Source organism: Gekko japonicus, unplaced genomic scaffold, assembly GCF_001447785.1.
Source record: "Gekko japonicus isolate JY-2015 unplaced genomic scaffold, Gekko_japonicus_V1.1 scaffold837, whole genome shotgun sequence".
In the NCBI taxonomy this organism is placed as follows: Eukaryota; Metazoa; Chordata; class Lepidosauria; order Squamata; family Gekkonidae; genus Gekko; species Gekko japonicus.
The window spans coordinates 549,613-561,025 of record NW_015164209.1 but is presented as its reverse complement, the minus strand read 5'-3'; the positions used below and the strand labels follow the sequence as shown (position 1 = coordinate 561,025).

Genomic DNA, 11,413 nt, shown 5'->3' with positions numbered 1-11,413 from the left:
TGCTGCAAAACATTCAAGTGAGTTCCTGGCCAAGCTTATGATGAAATGAAATGTAACTAGGTTTTAAGGCACCACAAGGCTGCAGCCTTTTTACTAGTAAAGGTTTCCCTTGCTTGAAAGCCAGTCAAATCCGTCTCTAGGGGGTGGTGCTCATCTCCGTTTCCAAGCCGAAGAGCCAGCATTGTCTGAAGACACATTCCATGGTCATGTGGATAGCATGACTAGATGCTGAGGTGCACGGACTGCTGTTACCTTTCCACCAAAGCAATACCTATTTATCTACTTGCAATTTCTTGCTTTCGAACTGCTAGGTTGGCAGGAGCTGGGGCCAGAGACGGGAGCTCACTCCATCATGCAGCAGTTAGGTCTCGAACTGCTGAGCTACCAACCTTCCAGTCTGCAGCTCAGTGTCTTAACCTCTGAGCCACCGTGGCCTTTTTACTACACTACACTAAAATGGAATTATCATCAGTAAAAAGGTGACATAAAAGAAAATAGGGAGCATAGCTTTCCAGATATGCAGTCCTCCCCAGATTTGCCAGTGGCACAATGGGACAGTGAGGGGCCAGATGCAGTAGCAGTAGCATCCATAGTGACAATCATACCAGCACAGCTCAAGCTTGTGGCCCAGCATCATAGAGAAAAGGGATGTGCCCAACCCTACCCCAACTGAGTGGTATCAGCTAGGGACACACTGCAAAACATGGGGCAGACTGAATGGTTGGACCTTCACCAGCTAGGAAGGTCAGAGGTGGGTCAGGAAAAGCAGAGACAGAGCAGGCTAGGAGGGTGTAGAGAAGAGCAGAGTGCCCTGACCCAGGAGTGGTCAGTGGTCGTGGAGAGCGAGGAGGAACAAGGTGGAGCAACCCCTCAGCTTTGAGGCCTTGTGGGTCTTCTCATTGCCATGCATCACCCACCGAGCGAGGGGTGCACGAGGGCCTTACAAGTGCTGATACCAAGTATTACAGAAGAAGTCTCTAAATAAAAGCAGAAATAACTTCTTCTGGCATTGAGTTAGATCCTACAAACACTGGCAGAATGCAGTCTGTGCCACAGACTCTCTTGTAGAAGCATGCCTTCACAGACAGATTGAGAATGGCGTCTGCAACATCTCACACAATGCCTCGAACTTGTGAAAGGATCAGTTTGGATGCAATGAAGTATGATTCGCCTCTGCTAAAGAAAAGAACAGCCCTTTCACTGGTGTTCACTATATATGAGAATGTTGTGCTTTCAGGTTGTGACTTGGCCTATACACAGTTACATGGAAAATATCCTATTGAACTCAATGGGACTTTCTTTTGAGTAAAGATTAATAGGATCAGATTGGTGGATATGTATTATTAGAAGCAGCCCAAAATTTAGATTGTGGAATCAAAGGATATATTGAGACAAATATAGGAATGGGGAAATGTTCTGTTTTCTCTGATCTATGTGTTTGTGGGGTTACAGTAGTAAATGGTGTAATTGAACCACAACATCCTTGGCTCTACCACCTTTTCTTCCTGCAGAAGGAGACAAAAGGGAGGAGTAGAGATCCAATCCTGCTGCATTTTCAAAGTTCAGAGCCACTTTCTACCATGCCTGCTTTTGTGGAATGAAGAGACAAAATATTTTGTGCCTGTACTGGATGTAAAAACTATAACTCTGTACTAGGAGTGTGTACACACACACACAAAAATCAGAATTTTTCAAGTTCAGATCTACCAAACCCAAAAAAATTCTGTATTTGCAGATAAACCCAAATCCCAGTATCGGTATGATACTGGGGTTCGGGAATTATCAGACTTGCCGAATTTATTCAGCTCAATTATAACCTATGGGTACTGTCCCCATAGGGTATAATAATCCAACCCCTGAAGTGGGGTGGAGGTTCCCTATCATTGAAGGGAAGGCAATGATGGGAGCCCACTGCCCCCTGAGCTACTTCGGGGGGGTTAATGCCTCCCTGATTTTTTTTTCCTTTCTCCAGCTGGTGCCAGGCCAAAGTGGGCAGGCTGGGGAAGGGCAGAGGGAATGGGGAGGCATTTAACCATACCTCCCCCTCCCCTCCCCGATTCTTCTGCCAAGGCAGGCAGCGGGGGAAGCTTGGAGAGAGTGGGGAGGTGGTGGGAGGGGCGATGGGAGGGATGGGAAGCCTGGAGAAAATACAGAGACATGGTTAAATGCTTCCCCATCCCTTTCCTGGCCTGTACACCAAGACAGGTGGGTGGGGGAAGCCTGGAGAGAGTGGGGAGGCATGGTTAAATGCCTCCCCGGCCCATTCGCCGAGGTGGGTGGGTGGGGTATTCCTGAAGAGAGCGGGGAGGCATGGTTAAATGCCTCCCTGTCCCTTCCCCAGCCCGTCCACCAAAGTGGGCAGGGAATGGAAGGGTTTAAACTTTAAACACTTTCCCTTACTGCTGAGGCTCATGCTGCCTCTGCAGTGCAACTCCCCAGCCAAGGAAAGTTTAAATACCTTCCCTTGGCCAAGGAGTCACACCACGGAGGTGGCATGAGCCCCAGAATCAAGGGAAAGTGTTTAAAATTTAAGCATCTACCCTTTGCTAGGGAGGCATCCATTCAGGGAATCCCTGTTCGCCCAGATGAATCAGGTTAGAGAATCTGATTCAACTTCTGGCATGCCCAAATAATGCCCAGTAGGCATTATTCAGTATTTTTTCAGTTCATCTGAACTGAATGCACATCCCTACTATGTACAAATGATGTAATATTGTTGCTAATGTTATAGACTGGAATGGATAACTACTGTACACTTAAATATACAGACCTACTTCCAATACTGAAAAAAATATTTGTTGAAAAATATATAGAATACTAAAACAAAAGAAGCCTACTATTCAGTAGTAATCACATTAGGTATTCTTCTTTCCCATAGACAATTTGTATCAAGAGTACAGTGAATGGTAAACCATAACAGACTAAGGGAATCCGTAATAGACACAAGTCCTAAAACATCGTTTTTACCTGTCCAAAATACCAAGCATGAGATGTTATGTGTTTGGGAAGTCCTTGGAATACAATCCCATGTTCATTTAATACATACTCTTCTCTGTGGGCTTGATTGTCTAGATACACGGGATCATCTGAGAATGTAATAGACATATTTTCATATCATATTGGAAATCAAAGATGCAGCAACATTTATGGTAGTATGTAGCAATTATCTCCACTATTTATTAGAGAACAAGGAAATAGGATTTATAGGCTGATCACAAGTTCCAAAGCAAAGAGATATATCAGGGGTAGTTCACACATACATATTTAGCACTCAGGTTTTACAACATCAACTGATGGCTTGCTTGTGTGATGTTATCAGTCACAGATCAAAGACCATAGGCAATTTTCACATAACTTATTATGTTACCTGAAACATAACACTTCTGTTCACACATTCAGCTGTGAATCAGAAAATATATCAGTGTGTAAACCCTTCATAAACACTGACACTGACCTGCACTGGGATAATTTTGTGAAGTCTACATGATCTTGCTCCTTAAACACATAGCAACTGAAACATTCTAGATGAAAAATGGGGGGAAAAGATGTATTGGGATATCTTAGTTGGTCCATGTTCATAAGAGACCAAGCATTTTCAGCTGTCAAGAAACAATATGAAGAGCCAATGTGGAGTAGTAGTTGGACTAGAAAAGGGGAGACCTGGGTTCAGATCTCTGCCATGAAACTCACTGAATGACCATGGGCTAGTCATTCACTCTCAGCCTAAGCTACCTCACAATGATAAAAAGAGGGATGGGGAAAACATGTACATTGCCATGAGCTCCTTGTAGGAAGGACGTGACTAAAAAAGAGTACTTATGGCTTTGGTGACTGAGTTTGTGAGGTACAAATATTCCTGTACTTAATTAAGTCCTGCATATAGTAATAAACTTGATGATTAAATTGGCTACAATCCCTACCACTTGGATATATTTTCTCATGAATCTGTGTGTATGTATTAAGAACATAAGAGAAGCCAACGTTGGATCAGGCCAATGGCCCATCTAGTCCAACACTCTGTCACACAATGGCCAAAAATACCAGGTGCCATCAGGAGGTCCAGCAGTGGGACCAGGACACTAGAAGCCCTCCCACTGTTGCCTCCCCCCAAGCACCAAGAATACAGAGCATCACTTGCCCCAGCCTGAGAGTTCCTATCTATACCTTGTGGCTAATAGCCACTGATGGACTTCTGCTCCATGTGCTTATCTAATTTCCTCTTGAAGCTGTCCATGCTTGTTGCCGCTGGGGCAGTGAATTCCATGTGTTATTCACTCTTTGGTGAAGAAGTACTTCCTTTTATCTGTTCTAACCCAACTGCTCAGCAATTTCATTGAGTGCCCATGAGTTCTTGTATTGTGAGGAAGGGAGAAAAGTACTTTTTTCTCTACCTGCTCTATTCCATGCATAATCTTACAAACTTCAATCATGTCACCCCTAAGCTGTCATTTCTCCAAGCTAAAGAGCCTCGAGTGTTTTAACCTTTCTTCATAGGGAAAGTGTTCCAACCCTTTTATCATTATAGTTGCCCTTTTCTGCACTTTTTCCAATGCTATAATATCCTTTCTGAGGTGTGATGACCAGAACTGTACACAGTACTCCAAATGAGGTCACACCATTGATTTATACAGGGGCATTATGATACTGGCTGATTTGTTTTCAATTCCCTTCCTAATAATCCCCAGCATAGTGTTGGCCTTTTTTATTGCAGTTGCACACTGTCTCGACATTTTCATTGAGTTATCTACTACGACTCCAAGATCTCTCTCTTGGTCAGTCTCTGCCAGTTTGGACCCCATCAATGTGTATTTATAGTTAGGATTTTTGGCTCCAATGTGCATCACTTTGCACTTGGCCACATTGAACCCCATTTGCCACACTGATGCCCACTCGCCCATCCTTGACAGATCCCTTTGGAGTGCCTCACAGTCCTCCCTGGTTCTCACCGCCCTGAACAACTTCATGTCACCTGCAAATTTAGCTACTTCACTGCTTACTCCCAAGTCCAAATAATTAATAAACAAAAAGCATCAGACCAACTACTGATCCCTGTGGTACCCCACTGCTTACCACCTCCACTGAGAAAATTTCCCATTTATACTCACTCTCTGTTTCCTATTAATTAGCCAGTCTTAGGCACTCACTAAGCTTATAGCATCCTATCTTGCAATTTTTATTGATTCTTACCAGAGCACCAAGAGTTGAAAAGGACATAGAATTCTCCAAGATTTTGGGTATGTGTGTGATCACAGGATACCAGGCACATGTTCAGAAGGTAGCAGCCAACACAGGCATTTACCGGAGAGAGCAGATTGACACTGAGACATTTTTCATCATGGTGTTTGTAGCATGCACTCCAAAAGTCTTGATCTGTACTTCCACCTAAAGGAAAGGTGCTCTTTGTCCCGAGAGACTCACAGGGTTTGATGCCTATTCAAGAAACATTTTTTTAAAAAAAATCACTTTTGAGTAAACATTTTTCAGGTTTTGTATAAACTTTGTTTAGAATGGGAGTTTGGGGAACAGAGTCTAGCAACAATTCCTAGTGTAAAAATAAGATGACAGTTAGTTACTAGGGGTGTGCACAAAGGGCAGGGGGGGTTAGGATTTGGATATATTGGACAAAAAAAAATAATTCAGGATTCCGGGGGAAAAAACACATTCCACTACCAATATGGTATTTGATTCAGGTCTTTTCAGAAATCCTGATTTTTTTTTTAAAAAAAGCTCCATTATGCCCTATGGGACTATTATAGTCAATGGGGAATCTATCTGGAGGTACCCAGGGATATGGGGGGCTATTTTTTTGAGGCAGAGGCAATAAAAAATATCAGCATAGCTTCTGGTGCCTCTCCTCAAAAGACCCCCCCCCAACTTTCAAAAAGATTGGACCAGGGAGACCAATTCTATGGGCGCCTAAAGATGGTGCCACCATCCTCCATTGTTTCCAATGGTGGGAATAAAACAGCAAAAAAAAAAAGAAGGACTGACGTCAAACCAAAGATGACACTCTCTTTAAACTCCATTTAACTGTGGCTATCCTGTTTTCCTGGCTATCCCATTTCCCTGAATTTTTTCAGGATTATCTGGAATTGACTATGCTTAATAGCCAAAAATACACCCCCTCGTCTGAAAGTTCTGCTGGGGTTACAATTCACTTCCAAATTACAAAGATCGATTTCCCAATGACAGCTTCAGAGGGTAAATTTTGTGGCATCACATCCCTGCTAAGCTCTCTCCTCCTCACAAATGCCACCTTCTCCAAGCACCACCCCAATTTTCCTAAGCCATAGGTGGCAACCCTAGATGACAGAGGTGACTGCTATTTTTTTAAAATAAAGAACATTGATTTATGTGTAATTAACAACAAAGAGTGATAGTTTTAGGCTGCAGTACTTGGTAGCAAAGCTGATTATTTCTGAGTAAACAAGCCCAGAATCTAGCTTTATGAACAGTCTTGTGTTGGAGGAGGGATTCATGGAAAACCACAAAAAGAGATTCCAGTGTGTGCTGTTAAAATAGCTGCATAGCCTTCCATGAGTGCCTTCTTCTGATGCTACAATAATCACACATATAGATCACTGACAGGAACTGATGACTGCTCAGAAAATAAAATCCAAACTGGCACAATGATACATACTAAGGGATTCATGCAAAGAATGTTAAAGGCCCTGGTCCCATTAATAATAAAAGAAATACCTCTGTTGACTCCACAGAACATGTTAACACCACATATGGGAACTACCTGTCTCCACTGTAAATGTGATCTTGTCCTTGTCATCATCCCAGTCCCGGTTTTGGAAGTGCAAATACAATCCAAAGGCCTGGCCTCTTCTCACAATGAGTTTATTCGCACCAAAATACTGTGTGTGATGGTTGTTGCCATTCTGAAGACAGTTTAGATCAACACTTTTCACTTCAAGGGCTGTGGGAAAGCAAAGGAATTGACAAAGCCCATGATCTTCAAAAAAGAAGAAAAAACTCAAGACACTCAGGGCCAAACTACATGTCAAGTGTCTCTGGAACTTCCACCATCTTCATTAACATTAAAAAGGAGCCATGGGAAGGAAAATGAAAATTTGAAGGGCTGTGGCAGTGGGGAAGCATTTTTTTAAACATTTCCCCTGTGTAATTTCCCCCCAATACAAACCATCTTCCAGAACAACTTTTGTTGAAGTAGCAGAAGTGTCAGAAAAAACTCAAGACACTCAGGGCCAAACTACATGTCAAGTGTCTCTGGAACTTCCACCATCTTCATTAACATTAATAAGGAGCCATGGGGAGGAGGATGAAAATTTGAAGGGCTGTGGCAGTGGGGAAGCATTTTTTTAAACTTTTCCCCTGTGTAATTTTTCCCCAATACAAACCATCTTCCAGAGCAACATTTGTTGAAGTAACAGAAAAACATAGGTCCTTATAGCATACTTGCCTCCCACATATTAAAGCTAATAGCAGCTCAGAGGCTTTTTCGCATTATCATTTTCTTCACTTGTAAGTTCCCATTTCTTTGGGGGGGGGGTAGATATTCTGTTCCACGTGTGTTTTGCTCCCTCTAGTGGTCAATTGGATATTATATCACTTTATGCCTGGCAAAAACATTCTGCAGTTTAAATTGACCAGGAGATATTAATGACATAAACTGATGTAATATAGAATCAACCACTAGAGGGGGCAAAACACATTCAGAACAGGGGGAACCAAGGAAACAAGAACTTACAAGAGAGGAAAATGAGAATGCATAAAAGCCCCATTAGTCACTTCTATCTGTGAAATAGCACAGAAGATAATGATTAACCTCCCATGCCCTCAGCACCATGGCTTTGATCCAAAGTGCCCCTTCCCACACACTCTTTATAAACAAAAGGGGGGGCTACTCATGCATCTCCCATATAACAGGCAGAACATAGAGGATCTTGGAGAAACTGGTTATGCATAACAAACCATGTTTTGTTCTTGCAGGAGCGAACATGGGGAGGATCTTTGGGATCTCATGCTGTATTCCCATCTGCTCCCTTTATTTGCACACAGCTTGGAAATGAAACCTTCATATTTTTTTTTAAAAAAAGTTTGCGGTTGTGTCAAAACAGCCACCTAGGAGAACTTCTATATTTCCCTTTCTGCAGGCCAAAATGCTGTTTCTGGGACATGGGGGACACCAGGAACAGCACAAAGAGGGATTAAGAGGTCTGTAGCAGGATGGTGGATTGGCAATACCCCCTCCTCCCATCAATGGGAATGTTCTGTTGGATCCAGTGCACCTTCTAAGCTGTGGAGTCTTGTGAACAAAAATTCTGCTTGTGAGCTACTGGCATTAAAGTTGTAGCAAGTGATTTGGCTACTGCATAAATGAGTTTGCTCTGGAGCCATCCTTCCTGGGCTAAGACAAAAATTTGTGAGCTGGAGGCTAAAATACTGGGAGCAAGCTAACACATAGCTCAACATAGAGGGAACACTGGATCTAGTCCATTGTGTATTATTTCCTTAGCAAAACAGAATTCTATGCTTTGGTTTAATCTTGGTTTGAATCCTGTTTGTGGAGAAAAGAATAAACCACAATTCATAGGATGGATGCAACAACAAACTATGCTTTCCTGTGAAAGCTGAATCTTTTGTTATTGAGCTGCACATCAAGAGAGGAGGGAGCCCATGAGCTGAAAATCTCCAGGGCTTGCTCCAGAAATGACAAGCCACATTTGACTGTTATGTGTAATTCTGACCTATGCTCTTGTGAAGGAACACAGCTTGCAGTTTCAGCTTTTGCAATGGGGGAAAAAAAAGATCCTGTTTGACTGCCCTAAGTTTCTGTTCCTTTGTTTTTGTGGCTTAGTAGCACTTATGCAATGTTGGCCTTTAGTTGTTTATAGGTGAGATAATGGGGAAAGAAGCTTCTGCTATTAAAAGATAATGATCACCAAGGCGAGAATTGTTCCAGAGGATGTGGAGAGCTTTTCATTATGTTTTATATAGTTTTCAGAGGAAGTAGTCAGATTTTGAAACTTTCTGTGGGGTTTCAGCAGATTTAAACAATTTTAAAAATCAATACTTTGTAAGACTCTTTAAAACAATTAATGAAAACTGCTGAAGTGCATTAAAAATGTATTATATTGTTTAAGTGTCAGAAGAGATACAGTACTACACTGGCCTCTGTTTTAAGAAATATGAGGCAGATTCCTAGAGTGTACAATATAAACTTACATCAGCATACATGCATTTTCTCTCATTGTTGTCCTACTAAAAGCCTATTGGCATCAGTGAAACTGCTATAAATTCTCCAAGGAAGGGTTTATCTTTGCCTAAATGTCTTTTCTGCACTGTCTTGGCAAGCTTTTTGACGCTTGCTCTACCACATGTACATCTCAAGGACTCTGAAAGGAAGATGAGGATCCCAAGGTGTATACCTCCATACTTACTAGATACTGAACTACTTAGTGAGCTTTGATCTAATAATATTGCATGATGTCAGATTCACCACTCTTTGTAAACATACAGAAAGAGTAGATTCTTGCTATGCATGTACCTGCACTTCAAAAATAGCGGAGGGAACAAAAATGGCACTTCTAAACAGCAGGTTAAATGTCAGACTTGAATGCAAATTTTCATTAGTAACATTCTCATTTGTCATGCTTTGCAGGACATGAGCCATTTTCAGATCTTAAAGTGGTTCCTTCAGCCTCTTAATTCTACCCATTCAGTTTGCTTATTAACCATTGTTGCATCACCCTGCTTCTAGCTTGCCCTAGGGTGACAGCTTTCATTCTTGAATTTCTCTGAGTCTTTGTGCTTTCTTTAGCCCTCTGGCTCTCACCACCTTCTCCTACCCCCTTAGATTTAATTGCCATCATGCTGTTAATCACTGTTTTGCAGCTTCCCTCCCCCCTCCAAGCTCCTGAGGTTTCTTATATCTCAGATTTCTAACAGGAACAGGATCCATTGGAAATGCTTAAAGCATTTCTTATAGAAACAGACTCCATTGAAAAGCTCACAGCAACCAGTTGGTTTTTCTTGTGGCAAAATGTGTAACACAGAAAAGTGATGTTATGAATGCTAAACTTTAGGCTACATACAGGGGGGGGAGTGCTTGTGTACTGCCATCGAACTTTGATGAAACAGCAGTTCTTTTTTTTGTTCTTCTACCTTCAAGAGAGAACAGGTAAAGATCTAGCAGGAGGAAATCATCATGATTGCTAGAAATGACTTCCATGTTCAAAGTAAGTATACCAGGTGTTAAGAGGAAATACGGTATTAAAAAAAAAAGACTTGGCCTCTAATCGCTATGGCTCAGTCTATCCTACATGACAAATGAAATAATAAGATGTCTTAATGACCATAGATGAGCCTTGGGGATCAGAAACTGATTTTGTTCGAGGCTGGAAGAGGTGAGCCTCCTAGCTAGTAGAGTGGAAGCAGATGTGTGTCCATCTGAAAAGAAAATGTAATATTGAAAAGCTGAAAGAGAGAGGGAAGCAGAGGGCCACTGCCGGTCATTGGCTAAAGCACCTGGGGAGAGAAGTACCTCTTTGCCTCCACCTGTGCTCTACTTGGATGTTTGTAAATAAGGCAAATACTACAACATTACATAAGACTCTAGTATTCTGTCCTCCAAAGGGAACCAATCCAGGTCAATGCTAACCCCTGGAGTGCCTCACCACTCAAGACAACAATATATCTAAAGGCAGATATTGTCATTGCCCACCTTTTTCTTATATATCCCGTGCAGCTGATCAGCTGCAGCACCAGCCTAACACCTAGTAGTAATACTGATGTTCCTATGCCTCTGCCACTTGCAATGACCTGAAGCACCAATAATGTATCTATTAAGCATACAACTGCAGTGCTTATATTAACATTACAAATACAATGATGTGCCAGTAGGCCAATGCGGAAAAGCAACTGCTTAAGATCATGTGTTAACGTGAAAACTTCAAAGGACTTACCTTCCATTCCTTAGGCACCAAGAGGCAAGTGGATTTGCAGGGAGTTCAGTTGGTCTGCAGTAACGTGGACAACCTTCAGCAATGTTTTGTTTGGTGTCTGAGTCAGCAAACCAAGTTTCTCTGAATACCTTATATACGTCCAATAAAATGGCACAAGATGACAAGAAAAGTCAAAACAGTCACAGTGAGGTTTTATTCAGGTGTGTACTGACTCTCATAAAATATGCTATAAATGTACCTGAAAGGCCAGGCATTGTTGAGTGCCTTCCTTGATGCTGATGTTAAGGTAATCTACTTGCTTCTTTGCCAAGGAGGTTGTAGTTCTTCAAGTATTTTGTTATTTTGAAGAATATGTTGGCAACATTTATGATAGCAGCCTGAATAGCCCAGCTTAAGCCAGGCTTAACAGAGCTTGGAGCCTAAGAAGGGTCAGCCACAGTCAATACTGGGATGAGAGACCACCAATGAAGAGGGAGGCT

The 11,413-nt window shown here is 42.1% G+C and overlaps 1 protein-coding gene across 1 annotated transcript in view; it reads right to left on the bottom strand.

Annotated features, from left to right (window-relative positions):
* The window catches only part of LOC107108048 (protein-glutamine gamma-glutamyltransferase 5-like), a 33,696-nt gene extending 22,755 nt beyond the window's left edge, over nucleotides 1-10,941 (bottom strand). The window contains exons 1-3 of the mRNA XM_015408432.1: nucleotides 10,935-10,941; nucleotides 6,746-6,925; nucleotides 2,968-3,086 (exon numbers count right to left, since the gene is read on the bottom strand). Coding sequence (XP_015263918.1) covers nucleotides 2,968-3,086; nucleotides 6,746-6,925; nucleotides 10,935-10,941 — 306 coding nt within the window. The remainder of the gene's footprint in view (nucleotides 1-2,967; nucleotides 3,087-6,745; nucleotides 6,926-10,934) is intronic.
* Between the last annotated feature and the right edge of the window lie 472 nt (nucleotides 10,942-11,413).